This window comes from Vulpes lagopus, chromosome 14, assembly GCF_018345385.1.
Source record: "Vulpes lagopus strain Blue_001 chromosome 14, ASM1834538v1, whole genome shotgun sequence".
NCBI lineage: Eukaryota > Metazoa > Chordata > Mammalia > Carnivora > Canidae > Vulpes > Vulpes lagopus.
In genome coordinates, this window is record NC_054837.1 from 31,335,181 (window position 1) to 31,352,877 (window position 17,697).

The 17,697-nt window shown below is 56.0% G+C and overlaps 1 protein-coding gene across 21 annotated transcripts in view; it reads right to left on the reverse strand.

Moving 5' to 3' along the window:
- The window catches only part of NCOR2 (nuclear receptor corepressor 2), a 210,850-nt gene that overhangs the window by 140,202 nt on the left and 52,951 nt on the right, over positions 1 to 17,697 (reverse strand). For all 21 annotated transcript variants that reach the window (XM_041729398.1, XM_041729399.1, XM_041729400.1 and 18 more), the window contains one exon: positions 5,429 to 5,643. In XM_041729398.1, the coding sequence (XP_041585332.1) occupies positions 5,429 to 5,533 (105 nt within the window). In that variant the 5' untranslated portion in view covers positions 5,534 to 5,643. The remainder of the gene's footprint in view (positions 1 to 5,428; positions 5,644 to 17,697) is intronic.

The window sequence follows — 17,697 nt, forward strand, 5'->3', positions numbered from 1 at the left end:
GGAGCATGAGAACTCTTTGGGAGTTAAAATAGCAACAATACCCATTGTACACAAATTGCCTGTGTCCATTTGCCACTAAAAGTTTGAAACACACTAACGTAATCCCTACAACACCACGACGAGATATCACACATAGTCCCATAGCAACATGAGAAATCAGGTACAGAGAAGTTAAGTGACTTTTCCAGGTCACACAGTAAGGAGGGGAGGCTCTGAGCCCCAAGACTGGCCCAAGCTGGCTTCCTGCTGAGGAACAGGCAGGAACAGGGGGCCAGTCCTGAACGACAGCAGCGAACCAGACTCGGGGAGAAGAGGCCTGCCCTGCCCTTGCTACGTGCTTCCAGAGCTCCTGCTCAGAAAATCAGAGGAAAAAAAAAAAATCAGAGGAAAAGAGTCTCCAGGTGAGGCTCCGACTTGCCTCTGCTGGCTTCTCTCCAGCCATGGTGCCTCTGACACTGGGAATTGGGGCTAGCCAATAAACTATGCCCCTAAACTCCCCAGGTAGGTGACGTGGGGCTGTGGAAAAACAGTGTAGCCAGGAGGGAACCCCATCTGGCATGTCTCTACCCAGATTCTCCTGTGAGGTTACATGGACAGAGGGGCTGGGGCATTGCGCATCAGGTCAAATCCAAACTGGGCCTGGACTCTGGGAGATATCTGAAGGAGGGACTGGGAGGAGGATTTTCCTTGTGGCTGTGTTAGGAGGAGGCATGCTCCTCAATGATCCCTGGGATAGGGCTTCTCACCCCAGAAGGGGCTGAAGAAACATCTGGAACTGTACATGGCAGGCAAAGAACTCATGGGTCCCTCCTGGAGAAGTAGGGGCTACGATCAAGATGGCTCCCACTTCAGGGCCTTTGCATGTGCTATTCCCTCTACCTAGAACATTCTTTAGCCACATTTCCCCATGCCTGGCCCTCTAGTTCCCTTCAGGTTTGGACTCCAATGTCAGCTTCTCAGTGAGGCATCCTTCCCCGACTCCTGACTTCAATTAGGACCCCTGCAACCCCAGCCATCCCTCCCCTTTCCTCCCCTGCTCATTGTTCCCCCATGGGAACACTAGCTGCCAGAGGCAGGGATGCTTCTGATTTGCTCAAGGCTCTGTTCCCAGGGCCTACAATAGTACTGGCACATGAGGTGATCCCTCTGGCCCAGGCAGGCTCCTGGATCCCTGACCCTGAAGCCAGGGCAGCGCAGCTCCACGTGGGGCCCATGACGCTGCTGGCCTGTGACGAGGAGGATACAGAAGACACACGCGTTTGTGCCACAGCCAGTATCCACGCTGCTGGCCTTAGCCACAACCCACCCCCGCATCCAAGAACTGGGGCACATGCAGCACAACCATGTACCAGCTGGGGGCAATCTGCAAGTTCACCAGATTCAGCCTTCCCACAAAGAGTTTGACAAGCACCAATCCAGGGCAGGAGTCAGAAATGGGGCCCAAGGCCAAAGCCTGGCTCGGCACTCAGCCATCCCTCTGCATCTGGGCGGGCTGCTCTCAAGCTACAAGGGCAGCAGAGCCAAGCAGTTGTGACAGAGCCCAAATGGCCTGAAGAGCCTGCAATACTCACAGGGAAGGTTTGCTGACCCTCCTCCAGAAGAAGAGCCCAAAGGCAAGGTGGAAAAGGATACCCATGCTATGTTGTCATAACAACACCATCGTTGAAATCAACATCACCATTATTTGATACCACTGTGTGCTAATTCTGTCCAGGCACTGTGCAAAGGCCTCTGCCTACGTCAGCTAACCTGACCCTGAAAATCCCTTAATTACCTTGCTCAGATAATGGGGAAACTGAGGCATAAGGTGGTAAGGCCACTTGTCCAAAATTCCACAGCCGGGATGTCTTTTAGGCAGGACATGAATGTGAGCAGTCTGGCTCCAGAAGCTGTACTCCTAACTACCCTTCTACAGTGAGGCACAGACAGATTAAGTAACTTGCCCAGGGCCACACAGCAGAAAGGGGTAGTGCTAAAGTCAGGCCTTGCACCTTTTGACTTGAACACATTCATTTAGCACAAGGACTCCAAGAACTCAGGGAAGTTCAAATAGTTCCTGTGGACTTGGGAGGAGAAACTGCAGAAAGACTGATAAGAAGCAAGGCAAGGAGGGTATGTCGGGACTCTCAATCCTGGGAGACCCTCAGGGAAAGATGTGGGGTCCTGATTCTGTGAGGGAGGGAAGCCAAGACCACAGAGGTGGAGAGAACAGGACACAGATTCCATGGGTAGGGCAAATCATATTCAACGAGCAACATACAGTGTGCCTAAGTTGGTATCCAGAGAGGCCAAGCACGCTCCTGAAGTGGTCAGAGGAACACTGGGATTTCCACAGCCCTGGGTCCAGGCCTCTGCCTGCAAGCACACCTGGAATTATGCCTTCCATCTGGGCTGTGCAGAGCACAGCAGGCAGCCTAGAGGTGTGGGCCAGCAGATGAGACAGTCCAGAGTCCCTCAGAGTCCAGGGTCCTGCAGCCCCAAGGAAAAAGAGGCTCTCCCTGGGGCTCTTGTCACCCTGCCAGGAGGAAAGAAAGGTCTACAACATGCTTACTGCATGCAGATACCACCCTGAGCACCTTGCAAACATCCTCCCCTGAAGCTCAGACCCACAACTCCATACTGCAGATAGGAAAACTCAGGTTGCTCTATTGGGTTAAGTGAGCAGCCCAGTGTCACTCAGTAGGTTGGAAGGAACAGAGATACTCAAAGCCACATCTAGAGGTTCTGGCTCCAGGGGAGACTGGCCATCCAAGCAGCCTTGAGCCAGAGCACCCTGCAAGAGGCCTCTGGAGCCAGCTCGGGCTATCCCAGAAGGTAAGCCTTTTAGGAGTGTGAGAGAGAACTGAGCCCCATAAAGGTCAGAGGTCACTGGGTACAAGCTCTCCCCTTCTTCCCAGCTTCCTGCCTTGGCTACTATGCTAGGAGCCAGGACACTGGGCTCCTGCCTGGCTCTCAGATGGAGCATTTATCTCCCTGTGCCTTGAATTCCCCTTTCTTCCACCCTCTGTCTTCTAGACTTGGAAAAGGGAGGCTCTCACAAACCCCACCTGTAAAATAGGCTGATGAAAAGGGATTAGAGGGCATGTGAATTGTACCAGGGGCGGGAGGGGGGAGGGGAACCTCCAGATTATAGACCCAATGCTGACCTCCCACCAGCTAAGGGCAAATAGCTCCAGCCGGAATACATGCCCAGGAGACCCCCCACAACCCCCGGGATGCCCAGAATTCTTGCTCCTGCCTTTCAGGTGACAAGCAGGGCTATGCCATCCCAGCACAAGGCAGGGTGGTCAGGGATTGGGGCCCCACAGCTGCCACCACACACGGGACAGGAACACCCCACCCCACAGCCACCCTAGGGGCCCATTCACCCCTGGCCTCAGCCTCCTGCTTCGAGTGGGTGGTGACTGCTGGGTCCTGTCCAGCCACATCCCGCGTCACTGACAGCCCAGCAGGGGAAGAAAAGGAGATGTTATGGGTCAGCCAGTGACCCCAGATGACCAGGAGAGTGCCCAGCTGAGGGCCTAGATGAGGCAAACGACAGGAGGGAAGGTAGGAGAGCGGGGGCTATAGAGACCAGAGGACTTCCCAGGGTTGTGCCCACAGGGAGGGGGGGATGGCAGAGGGGTGGGAACCTAGCAGCAGGGAACGAGAATCAAGACAGAAGCCAGAAGCATCGGCCACGGGTCCCTGGGAGAGGCAGCCTCCAGGAGGCTGCAGTAACAGTGACAATAACAAGGAATAATAACATCAAACGGACATGTCGGGCAGAGTGTGTGCCATGTGCTGCCATAAACACTTTATCCGTCGTTTCATTTAATCCCCACGAGAATCTAGGAGACAAGTGCTCTTGTGACCCTGTCTTATAGATAAAAAACTGAGCTCAGAAAGCATGAGCAAGTGGGCCTGCTTCCTCATCTACAGAACATTCCTCCTCTACAAATAGCTAAAAGACCCACTCACAGTGATTCGGAGCAGCAAGTGCTGCTGTCCGCAGAGAACGTCTGTCCTGCCACAGGTAAATGAGAGGTTGCAGCGTTGTTGTTGTTGCTGGTGATCACGATAAAGACTACAACACTACATGATAATAACTCGCCCCCAGGAGCACACTCTTTGGTCCTGGGCACACAGCAGGTGCCCAATTAATAGAGTCTCCATGACGGGGGCTCAGAATCCTGAAGCTGAAGCCGACTGTCTCCTGGCAGTGATCTCCCCTGAGGCCTGTGGTTTAATCTCCTGGCCTCAGTCCCCTCATCTGCAAAATAGGATAATAACATGAGCTGCCCTTTCACTGGGCTGTCTGTGGGAATCCAAAGACTCTACCCAGGGGCAAGCTCTTGTCACAGGGCTCCATAAGGTGCCCATTTAGCCCTGCTGGCTCAAGAAGGACCCAGGGGTAGAGGGTGGGAGGCCAAATTCTCAAGAGGTCACTGTGTCTGGGACAACCCCCACTCTCGGCCAGTGGGTTCACATGCTCACTGATAGAAATGCCCTCCCATGCCACTTCCTCTCTTCTCATGAGAAACCATGCCAAGAAGTATACACACATGCATGTGCACGTACACAGACACACGTACACAAACACAGGCCAGCAGAGCCAGCCTTTCCCCCAACTATGCCCACAAGGCCCCACATCCCCTCGCTGAGCTGCCAGTTGGTCAAATGGGGAGGCCCAAGGCCCTAAGAGCCCTCTGGCAAGCACCAAGGTACCCAATAAATGTCCACAGAGCAGAACCAAAGGCCCATCCCTACAGCTGTACCATGCAGCTAGAGCTGAAGGCAGGAAATGGGCCCCCACTGGTGGATGGACAGAGCGGGACACAGCTTAGGAAAGCTGATCGAGAGCACACACATGTACAAGCCGGCACATGAGAGCACGTGAGCCTCTCCACAGGTAGGTCATCCCCCAGAGATGGAGTGGCTCCTCAGTGAGGCAAACAATACGTGGATCCCCAAATCAGGGCTTCGGAGACACTGATGTGTTCTGAGCTTCATCATCTCAGAGCCCCAAGCCATCACCAGAGTGAATGAGCTCCAGGGTCAAGGATCAGGGAGGCAAGGGGTTATCAGCAATATTCCCCCCCATAGGCCACCTCAAAAAGCAAAGAGTTTTGGGGAGGCTGGGCTGCCAGCAAAATGTATACAGTGTGTGCTCCATGTTTACATGTAAATTCCACTGAGGCCTAGGGAGACAGAGATCCCAGCTCAACCTGGCAACGGTCTCCATCTTCCCAGCTCTAAAGTGGGAGCTAAGAGATTGTACTGGAAGTTCCAGATACCAGCAGTCTCTGCCGTGGCAGCCCACTTCCCCTCGGGGGACACAGTGAGCCCTGGCCAGATACCACTAGAGACGCACCAGCCCTTATGGGGACCTCGATGAGAGAAGGCCCCAAGGGTGGCCCCAGGGAACACATACACACCCCTTACTTACCGTGTGGGGCCGGGCAATCTGCACGGGGTAGGAAATGCCATGGGGCGGGTAGCGGGGCTCAGCGGCCCTCCACGTCTGCGCCACAGGCTGCGTGGATCCCGACATGGTGGTGAGTCTCCAGGGACTCTTGGGCCCCAGTAATGTCCCTCTCAGTGACCACCAAGATTAAAAGCCAGTCCTCGGCATCTGCGGGTGGGCCGCCCTGTCACAACCACCTGAGAGTAAACCAGAAAAGAAACACGATCAGCCGCAGAGCAATGGCCCCTCCAGACACCCTGGTAGTGCCCCTGGTAGTTCATCTACTCCAAGGAAGACAGCATGCAGGTCCTCCTGACCCTTCTCCGGGCCACTGGGTCCCTCTTGCCCACTGACAGCAAGAGATGCGAGTGGCATTTGAGGGACCCCTGAGCCATAGCCCAGGCAGCAGTGGCAACATGCACCACGTCAGGGAAAGCCCCTCAGCCCCCCCGCCTCACCCCACGGAACCCCCACTCTGGCAGCACTTCCCGCCGCCCCTCAGCCCCCCGGCCTCACCCCACGGAACCCCCACTCTGGCAGCACTTCCCGCCGCCCCTCAGCCGCCCGGCCTCACCCCACGGAACCCCCACTCTGGCAGCACTTCCCGCCGCCCCTCAGCCCCCCGGCCTCACCCCACGGAACCCCCACTCTGGCAGCACTTCCCGCCGCCCCTCAGCCCCCCGGCCTCACCCCTACAGAACCCCCACTCTGGCAGCACTTCCCGCCGCCCCTCAGCCCCCCGGCCTCACCCCATGACCTCTACAGTTTCTGAGTCACCAGGGCCAAGTTCTCCAGAAGCACCCAGTTCAGGCGGACGGCTGGGCACCTGTGCTGAGAGGCATGGCCAGGGTGAGGCGCAGAAAAGTGTCCTGAGAAGCGGTGGACAGGGTCAGCTCCGGCAGGGTGCAGGTCACAGGTCACAGTATGACCCTGTGTCGGAGCAGAGCTGGGAGTGGGGGGGTTGGGCAGTGGGGGGCTGGGGAAACAGCTGAGGACACAGGTAAGAGCCAGGGGGCCCCAAAAGGCTGCTGGGGTGCAGGTAAACGGTGCCTTCCGCGGGAGAGAAACCACCCGTGTCCAGGCTAGAAAGAATCTCAAGAGAGTCCAGTCTTTACAGGTGGGGAAACTGGGGCTCGGGAAGACAAAAGGACTCATGTCAAGAGGACACGGAGACCAGAGTCAGGAGCTGCCTGTGCTGGGGAATCTCTGGGGGCCTCCTCCCGCCTAGGCCCCGGCTCCATCAGCCGGTCGGGGGCACCACCGGCCCCGCCGGCGCAAGCCCCAGGTGACAGGACGGCCCGGCCAGGCCTCCTTTGCCCTCCACCCTCAGCGCCCACCCGGGAAACGTGTGCCCCTCAGGCCCGCCGCGTGCAGCCCACCCCAGCTGAGGAAAACCCAAGATGGCGCAGGCGCCCCCCTCCGTGCTCCCGCGTACTGCGGGCGGCTGGGGTTGCACCTGCGGCCATCAGGTAAATAGGTCGTACCCCCAGCTCCCCGAAACCTCCTGGCCTCCCTCATCGCCTGCCCCGGCCCGCTCACAGCTGTCCTCCCGCCACTGACCCTCCGCGGGTGATGTGCCTGCGGGGGGCGTAACACGAAAGAACGCTGGGAGGGCGGTCAGAAGGGTTAGGAAACCCCTGAGGCGGGGTCCGACTGCCTCCCATTCCCCGCCCCCATCTTCCACGATGGGAGGAGATTCGGCAAGACCCTCCCAGGAGCCATCCTCCCTCCGCAGGCTCTGGGAGTGGTCATGTGATCCCGGCCTGGCCAATCAGACTCCTGCATCCCCTGGGCCAGGGATTGGTTGGAGGATGAGCATGTGACCCACACTGGGCCAATGAGAGGCAGCCTTGAGACTTTCGCTGGGGGAAAACCAAGAACAGGTGCACTCTCCTTGGGAGGAAGCTGGGAGGATGAAAGCCTGCCGGTCTCAGGGCCACCTCACCGCAGTGCCTGCCCAACGGCGACACCATCTGGCAGGAAGACAGAGCTGAGGATGGTGAGCGCACGGTCCAGGTCCTGATGACAGCCATGCCTGAACACAGTCGAAGCCTGCTCACTGGTTTAGGAGAGCTGAGACGTCCCTGTGTGTGTTTGCCTTCACCAGCCCAACCTGGGTTTCTGTAATTTGCCACCAAAAGTTCTGACTCACCCAGGGAAGAAAGGAGTCACAGCCCAGTGCACCTACGAGCACCTCAGGAAGTTGCCCACGTGGGCTTGTGCCAGCCCACAGGATGTACCGTATAATTTTTATGAGCATGGGAACACATCCTGCTCAGCTGACAGGAGCGACTAGTATCACTCTCACTAGAACCAGCTCTGTAGTAGCTCCAGCCCAGTGATACTGATGCTCTGCTGTGGAAGTGGGGGGAAGAGCTGCCCTGCCAATTCCCACAAAGGGCAACGTGGCATCTGTCCTGCAGCCCAGAGACATGAAACTGGCCTCGTCTGGGGAGGGCCAGGGGTGGCCGCTGCTGCTGGACCCCATTCCAGAATTCTCATGTGCCGGCTCATCTCAAAGCCCAAGCAGACCCTGGTCATACAACGCAGCGATGCAAATTTCATTCTGCCCTCTCTCTGGGCTTTCAGCAGTGGCCCACTGTCACCGAGGAGATGAGGCCAGCACTTGGGTGGGAAGATGCTCACACTGCTTGCCCCTCCTCCAAGAGCATTGCCGGGCAACTTCCAAATTGCTATGTGATTCTGCACTGCAGAAAGTGGCAGAGGAGTCTAATTTACCCATAGCTTTCCTAACTTCCTTTGCCTAACAAAACGCCAACTGGAGAAGGCAGGCCTCTACTAGACAGATGCTCACGCATACAGTGCCTGTGGGCTCCAGAAGCCAGAAAGGTGAAACCTTTCCAAAGCAGCTCTGGAGAATCCTCGCTGGTATCCCTACCCTTCTCACTCCAAGCCAGGGTCTGGCTACCTTCCCACTCCCTCTAGACTCACTGTGTGTCCACCACCAAGCTTGCAGTGCTTCATCCATCAACAGGTCACCCCAGCAGCTCCCTGGCCCCATGTTCTCACACACATGTTGTCCCCAAAACTAGGAGATTCTGAGTGCCTTCCTCATTCACCACGAGCTGATTTAATAAATCCGATTTCCATCCCTCCCAACCTCAGTCACATTTATTGCCAGCTCAAAAAAAAAAAAATTTTTTTTTTTTTTTTTAGGAAACCATTTTGGCGGTTCCTCCAAAAGTTAAACATAGAATTACCAAATGACCCAACAATTCCACTTCTGGGCACATACCCAAAAGAACAGACAACTGGGACTCAAACAAATACATGTATATGAACGTCCATAGCCACATTATTCACAGCAGCCAAAAGGTGGAAACAGCCCAAAAGTCCATCAACAGATGAATGGATAAACAAACTGTGGTCCGTCCAGACAGTGGAACATGATTTGGTCACAAAAGGAAATGAACATTAACACAGGCCATGCCACGGATGAACCTTGAAAACATCACTCTAAGACAAAGAAGTAGCTCACAAAAGGCTAGGTGGGGCATGAGTTCATGTGCAGGAAGTATCCAGAATAGGCAAACCTATGGAGACAGAAAACAGACTGGTGGCTGCCAGGACAGGGGTGGCCAAGCAGTGGGCTCCCCAACGTAGTGAGGTAGTATTTGCATAATATTGTGAATGGAAAAACAAATTAAGTATTGACCTCATCAAGGTTTGAATGTGAGTGACGGGAAGAAATGGGACACTCCTTCATCAAAGACAGGGGGAGGAGAGGATGCCTGGATCTGGGCTGGGCTGGAAGAAGAAGAACCGAGACCGAAGCAGGTATGCGACACAGCAGCTCCGGTACCACTGCGAGTGTTGGTGGCTTTAGGGTCAGGAGAGGGCGGTGGGCATCTGCTTATTTACAGAATCTTTGAGGTCCCCACTGCAAGCTGAGCCCCAAGCTAGTGAATGAGGCAGGGCCCAGCCACAGAGGGCTCAGTGCCCCGGTGGGGTGTGGCAGGGGGCAGACAAGCATCAGACTGTGAGCTCAGAGAAGGAAGCTCAGTCTACCCCAGCCTTGGGGAGGGCAAGGGGGCATCAAGGAGAGAATGGGCACGAGACAGTCAGGGGGAGTCAGATGGCGCCACCGTCTGACCAGGAGCCCAGAGGTGAGACTGGGTGCCACGTGCTTGAGAAACTCTTTGAGCACAAAGCAGGGAGGGCAGGCAGTCACTCAGGTTCACGGGCCAAGGCAAGGATGGATTCTGTTCTAAGGGCCCTGAGGAGCCAGTGGCTGGGAAATAAAGGGTCAGTGTGTTTTCCAAGCAGGCACTGCAGAGAATCAGGAGGCCCAGGTGCTCCTGCAGACATCCAAGCAAGAAGCGATGCTGGCAGGACTGGAACAGCAGTAACAGAGAAGCAGCAGCACACGGCAGGAAAGTTGGGACAGAGCTCACCACTTGGCCTCCCAGGGACAGGGGTCCTTTGTCCCCTTCCCAGGCAGGGTGCTTCCCACCTGTGAGTCTGCTTCCTCAGCTTTGTATCAAGAGCTCCTGCTCCACTGGCCTGCTGGGAGGACAGCAGCCTTGGGAAGCTCTGCCATCATGCCCAGTAAACAGCAGGCGCTCAATGAGGCCAACTCAGCAAAGTCAGGAGAAAAGACAGCAGTCAAGCAAGAACTTGCTGAGCCAGGGGCTGGGATGGTTCCGAGCCCCAGGGCCCCAGACAGGGACACCAGAGGCCCAACCAGGCCTTACACATCCAACCCACAAACCACGACACCAGGGCCACCGAGCCAGCCAGGGGAGGGCCAAGACCTCCAGGGCTGCCCACGGCAGGGGATCCCGTACACAGTCCAGAATGGGGCTCCCAGTCCCAGTGAATGGCCCACAGCAGGGGTCCCCCCACCAACACCGCAGAGGCTCCAGCATGGCCCTCTACCATACCTGCCCCAGAGGCAGCACCCAGCAGGGGCCACTCAGCAACCCACAAGAGAGAGCCCACAGGCTGCAGGTCCAATGTGGCAGCACCCCACAATCCTAACCTCACATTCCTTGTCACATCCACTGTGTGGCTTGGTAAGGCTTCCAGATCTGCAAGAGGAAGTTCAGTGCTGCGGGTTCTGTCCACCTTGCTCCCTGCTTCATCCCTGCAGCCACTCAGTGGGCCTGGCACACAGCAGGTGCTCACCAAGTGGACCTGTCCAGGCAAGCACCAGTAACACCAGGTAAGGCCAGAGCCTCCTGCCCCCACATTCCTCTCAGGCCCCAGGCAGGACGCTGAGGCCTCACCGAGGCACATTCCACAGATTTTCCATGTCGTGTGCAGCCTGCATCGGCTCCGGGGAGGGCGGAATTACAGCAGGCCAGGGCTGGGGTGTGTCTGAGAGTGGGGGAACAAAAGGGGGGATTCCCACTAAGGTGCTAAGAGCGCAGAAATGTGCCTGGGAGCCTTCAGACCTGAGGCCAGGGCCCGGAGAAGATAAAAGGCCAGCTGTCTGTGCCACACGTGCCTAACTTTCCTGTGACGACTGGGTGCCAACATCAGAACTCCAGAGGGTGTGGGAGCCTCAGAAGTAACACAGCTGTCAGCCCAGCAGAATCACATGTACACACACACATGCACACACGCACGCTCACCAGAACCGTCCAGGGTGCCGGCAGGAGCCATGGGGCCCACACAGGGACAGGGTTTCCTGTAGCCATGCCCCCACGGCCTCCTGTCCAGGCTGCAGGGACACTGATGCACCGGGAACCCCACCTCACCTCTGCCCTTCAGCAAGCATCTAGAAGAGTGTGTGACCATCAGGAAGCGACTAGACAAGTTGCTGCTGAATCCCTGCGAGGATCTGGCACGTAGTAGGTATGCTGGTGCTCTGGAACCTCGAAAAACAAACGACCATGTGCTAGATGGCTGAAAACAAACCAAATGCCTTCTCTCTCACTGTTCTGGAGGCCAGGAGTCCCAAGTCAAGATGTGGGCAGGGCCACGCTCCCCCACCTAGAAGCTTCAGGATCCTTCCAGCCTTCTCCAGCTGCTATTGGCCCCAGGCAGCCCTTGGCCTATGGCCGCCTCACTTCAGTCTCTGCTGATCATACCTGGCCTGGCCCCTGCTGTCTGTGCATCCTCTCCTCTAAGTAGGACCCCAGTCATTGGGTTCCAGGCCCACCCTCATCAAGGATACCTTCATCTGCAAAGACCCTCTCTCCAAACAAGATCACATTCCCAGATTCTGGGTGGACATGAATTAAGGCGGGGGGGACCCCATTTAACCCAATATGGTAGATGCTCAATAAATATGTTTCGTTCACTGCTGTAATTCCAAGCCTGGCACAGTGCCTGGCACACAGTAGGCATCCAACAAACATCTACCAAACAGCCTGGCCCCCCAGGAGAACAGAGAGCCAAAGCCAGCCAACACAGGGAACGTGAGCATGGAAGCTGTTCCGGGATGTGAGGTTAAGATGTGGCAGAAACATCAGCTAGAACGAAGCTGTTTACACCTTGAGGTTCTGGTTTCTGGTGTGCTGTAAAAACAGGGAGCTGGCCAAGTATCTCCTGCCACCTTCAGCAGGGCCTCCTGGCACAGAACGGACGCCCTGGGAGCTGGCTCTCAGCTGGGTCCACAACACAGAAAGCCCCACGGGAGGTGGCCCCAGTGAGCTCAGAGGAGCCTGCACGGCCCTCTGAAGACAGGGGCTGCAGGCAGAGTCCCCGCCCCCAGCCCCAGCAGCTCACCACCATCAACCACCAGGAACCAACCAGGAAACTTTGGGGGCAGGTACTGAAATGCAGTAGCAAGTAAAAGATCCCAAACACTGCCTTTGCTGAGCTGCCATTCAAGCAGGCAAGACAGCAGTCACAACAGGAATGCTGGAAGGTGTTTGTGGTGTGGAGAAAAACAGAAGCAAGAGGCATGAGGAGGGCAGACAGGGGATGGGGGTGTGTGTGGTCAGGACAGCTTCACCAGAAAGTATCTTTGGGCAAAAAGGTGGAAAGGGAGAGAAAAGGGAGAAGGGAAGCATGCAGATGTCTGGGGAAGCTGTTCCAGGCAGAGGGAACAGACAGCTCAGAGGCCCTGAGGGGGAGAAAGAACAGCAGGGAGGAACAAGGCAGGGTGCTGTGAGGTCATGTCACACAGGCTTTCACTCCAAAAAAAAGGGAGAAAGGGAAGGGCCACCCCTCTGGGCAGCGGTGATGCTCAAGGTCTCCCCATCAAGCCTACCCTGAAAGGGTAGGTGCCCCTGGGTTAAAGGAATTTCAGCTGTGTCTCCCATCAGGGAGTAATGGGTCCAGGCCTCTGTGAATCGTATGTGGGTAAAAGGATCAACCCACCCAGAATCTTAACACTGTTAAAGCCACCATTCAGGATCCCATAGAAAACAAGCCCCTGCCAACCCATTCATATAGGCAGGCCCAGCAGGAACGGCGCTGACCCAGCAGAGAGCTCTCTGGGCTCCCCAAAAATGAGCCAGGAACCCAACCAAGACTTGCTCACACCTCTGTCCAAAGAGCAGCAGCCCTGAGGGGCCTGTGGTCACTGTACTCAGAACCCAGAGTGCCACTCACAGGAGTCCTGCCTGCCCATCCCCAAACTGAGGCCAGTGAAGACAAACCCACCCCAAGTGGGTCTCTGTCCCATTCTGGTCAATCAGGAACTTATTTGAGCATCTCTGATGTGCAGGCACTATGCTGAGTGCTGCAGTCATGGCAGTGGACCAGTTGGACAAAAACTGCTGCCAACCAGAACTCACATCCAATGACAAGCCTGTCCCGACAGAAGAAGCACCTCCTCACCCCAGGTACTCAACAGAGGATGGATGGAGGGGGAAGGTGGGGTGGGTGGATAGACGGATAGATGAAGGAGAGACGAGGGAAGGAAGGAAGGAAGGAAGGAAGGAAGGAAGGAAGGAAGGAAGGAAGGAGGAGGGAGATGGATGGATGGATGGATGAATAGATGGACAGACAAATCAGTGGATGGACATCAATTTAACTGTCCCACTATCCATGGTTTTTTGGGTCTCCTTTTAAAGCAACCCACAGACCCAAGCATGGCCTTATTCCACCAATACTCCTATATCAGGCTCCCTGCCAGCCAAGGCTGGGGACACACATGAGCACCATCACCCCCATGAACCCCCAAACCTGCACAACTGCCCCCCAAGCCCCAGACTGCTGGGCAAAAAGGACCCTGGGGAAAACCACATCCAGTCTCAAACTCCAGAATCAGAACAAGGAGAGACAGGTAGAAAGGTTGAGAAAAGAACCACAGGAAGCTCAACACCCACAGAAGAGTTCCCCAAATAAGGGCGAGGGCTCAAGTACCCTCCACCACTCAAAACACGGGGAGTTGGGGGTGGGCGTGGGGGAGGCAAGTTAATGATAATAATGGTGGCAATATTAATCTTTTGGCAGATGCTATCACCCTCCCCACTTTGCAGATGAGCAAACCAAGGCTGGGCCTGACCAAATAAATAGCAGAGCAAGTTCCCAGAGCATGGAGGCTATGCAGGACTGGGGAGACCCACACCTGAACACAGAGGAAGGCAGAGAGCTCCCCGAGGGAGGGGTGAGCCTCGCCTCACAGGGTCTGGACGAGTGAGGAAGGGGCTGCCCTCACTTAACACTCTCCTTCTGCAGGTGGGGAAACTGAGGCCCAAAAAGAGGCAGGCACTCGGCAGGCTGGTGCCCCATGGCCCGACTCCGCCCTCCAAGGCTGGATCCCATAGCCCACAAGGTCCGGGCACCCAGGGAGGTGAGCAGAGCGACCTGGGCCAAGCCCACTTCAGACATTCCAGGGGAACCACACCCAGAGCCGTGAGGACCAAAGCTCCAGGTCCAGGTGCAAGAACAGAGCCCTGGACTGGCCACAGCCTACACCAGCCTTCCAGGAAAGACAGAGGCCTGGATCTAAACACACCCCCAGCACCCACCCCACCTCTCACCTCCCCTATAAAGGATCCCCAGCCAGCACAAGAACCTCTGCCACCCCCAAGTCTGCTTGGTGCAGCCCTCCCAGGTCCCTCCTACCTGCCTTGGAATAGGCAGCTCCACCTGCTTCACAGGTGACGTGTATCAGGCACCCACACAGGGGAAGGCTCCAATTTCCCTCGCCAAACTGGACCACCCCGTTCAACAGACGGAGAAGCTGAGGCTCAGAGAGGTGAGCTCACTTGCCTGAGGTCACACAGCCAGAGGCAGCCAGGTCCAGCCCTGCACACTGTCCACAGTAAGCAGAAGCAGCGTGGCACTGCTTGGGGCCACCGAGGAGGCCCGTTTCTGTCTCTAATTTAATTGGTACATTTGTGTCCAGGTCGCCCAGCCCCAGCCAGATATGCTCAAAATCACTTCCTCCTGGACCCCCTTTTCCCTCTTTTAATTTTAAAAGGAAGAGAGGAGAGGGAAGCCACAATCAGGACAAGCCGTCCCCGCACACGAGGTCACAGGGTTCCACACGAGAGCCGTGCCGCGCTATCCCTCCCTCCTGGGTGTTTCACAAACATGACGCCGGATTTTTCCTGGCTCTTCCTCATTAGGTTCTGGGCGTCCCGGGAGAGATGTGTTTTCCATTAGGCCCTGCTCTTCCATCTGGCCTTCCCAACAGTGATTTTTTCTGCAGAGGGAAGGGGGGAACCAGAGAAGATGCTGGTATCCAGGCAGTGGCAGGGGGACACTGGCACCAGCTGTGTGCCTGGGCAAACCAAAGCGCTGGACCCTCCACCCCAGGGGCCTCACAGTAGATCAAGGCCCACTGCAGGGTGGACGGTAGGGGCCAGTCGTGGCAGGGTGTGTTGGGGCTCAGCACGGTGCCCGCTCACAGTGGATGCTCACCCACTCAGAGCCTGGGACAGCGCTACTAATCCAGGCCCTGGGGATGGTTGAGGATGTGGGGCTTGGGGTCCTGGGTCTGACCACTTCACTTCCTGGATGGGAACCCAGGAGTAAATGGGCCACAGCGCACAGCTCTAGACATTCTGCTGAGTGAAATAAGCCAGACACAAAAGGACACACTATGATTTCACTCATAGGAGGTGCCTAGAATAGTTAGATTCATAAAGACACAAAGTAGAAGGGTGGTTGCCAGGACCTGGAAGAAGGAGTATGGGAGTTAGCATTTAACAGGAACAGTTTCTGTTTTGCAGGATGGGAAAGTTCTGGAGATGAAGGTGGTGGATGATTGCACAACCATGTGAATGTACTTAATGCTACTGAACTATACACTTAAAAATGGTTGAGATGGTAAAATTGTTATTTTACCACAATTTAAAGTTTTTTAAAAATAAGAAAAACAAAACAAACCACATACCTCCTCCAGGGTGACCTCTCTGATTGCTAGTCAAGTCATCTAGCTGGGCTGGTATTACTCTGTGGTGGCTCCAACTGCCCAAGACAGCCCCATAAGAGAGATGGCATTGCCAGAGGCCCTGCCAGGAGTCTTGGCATGCAGCAGCCCCTCCTTGCCAGGCACTGAGAGGGACCAGAGTCAAGACCTTGCTCCCAACCTGGGCAGTCTGGGAGATGACTGAAAGGCCAGGATGCAGGGAGGAGCTGCCAGGCTGTCAGCTCCACCCATCGTTCACCAAGACCCTGAGGGTGCAGGGGGCCACTGCCAGGGAGCAGGGGCAGCTTGACTCTGGGTTCCCACCAACTTCCCTGCATCAACATCTGGCAAATGTGTCTACAGCTGTGCAGCTGCCGGAAACGCCTCCTCCAGCCCCTCCTCCAAACACACTGGTCCCTCAAGGACAGCCTTCTGAGGAATTTATGGGGTCGTCCTGAGTATTTCAGGGCAGATCTCTGGGGGACATCCTCCACCACATGTGAAGGAGGACAAATGTTCCCGCTGCTAAGAATAGCTTGGCCAGCAACAGCCTGCAGGGCTAGGAGCCCACCCACTCAACAACAGGCCCCCTCTCTGTACCCCACCCCATCCCTGGCCTCCAGATTCCATCTCCCACACGCCTGGCCGGGAGGCCTCTCCTGCCCCCTAGGTGCCAGGCCAAGGGGGAACGGTCCATTTCGATCAGCTCTTTGCAACGCTCCAACGTGGATCACAGGAGCCCCTCGGCATCCCTGAGGGCTTTCTTTCGTTCATCAGTTAGTCTCTGATGATGGAGCAATGATAGAGAATCCAAAGGGCCCCAGCCCCTGCAGCCAGGAGTTCCAGATGCGAACAAAGGCTTCAGTGCCCAGGACTGGCGAGCATTCCCCTGGGATCTGATTATCAGTTTGTGGAAGGAGCGAGACTAACAAGGCTCCAGGGGAGAGGGTCCCAAGCCAGAAACAAGGAGGGGAAAAGAGGAAGGAGGGCAGGCTGAGAATACCATACCCTGATGAGAACACACAGGGCCAGACTGGAGTCATGCCAAGCAGGGAGGCAGGTGGTGGCTGTCATGTGTGAAAGGACACAGGAAGGGGGTGGCTGCTGCTCAGCCCCAGCTGGGGGGCACATCATAGACGCTCAAGACTATGGCCCAAGGGATCACAGCTTCCAAGTGTTTCAGGCAAAGAAAGTCTGATTTTGAGACACCCCTCAATTTACAATTTTTATTTCAAAAACATGGACTATAAACCCAACCCAATAAATCAGTCTGACATCCAAATACAGCCCGTGGGCTGCCAGGAGGTGACCTGTGGCTTCTGACATGTGGTCAGTTGAAAGCCACAAGAGAGAGCCCAGCGAAGCCCAGGGGAGCTGGGCGGGCGGGGGAAGCCAAGGAGAGTGACAGGCAGGAATGTTCTCCCAATGGCTTGTAGGGGGACCTGAGAAGCCCCTAATTAAAACAGGGAGTGGGAGGGGCTGAAGCCAGTGCACATTCAGTAACACCCTCACTCTAAAGGACACACACGGGCTGTGAAGGGGGGACTGGACAGGGACCCCAAGCTGGCTCATCTCCAACACATGCAGTGAGCTGGCTGTGGCCAGTAGCTGTTGTCTGCCTGCCCACCCACTCCTTGCAAACTGCACCCTCATGTCTCTTGGGTTACAACCGCCCTGTACCCTCCAACCTGGACTCGGAAGGAAGCTCACACACACACACACACACACACACACACACACACACACCCGCCCGGCTTCCCAGGTCCAGGCAAGCAGCATACTCTCAGCAGCAGCCCCAGCACTACCACTACCAGGGCCACCGTCACTGCTTTAGGGAAATGCTTTTAACTCTTAGCCTGAGCCCATAAAGCTCACTCCGACTTGACTTTTGTTGTAGTATCGGGAATAACAAGATTCCCTTCCGCTGGGCTGCAAGGTTGTGATGATTTGTTTTAGGCTACCAGGGACTGGA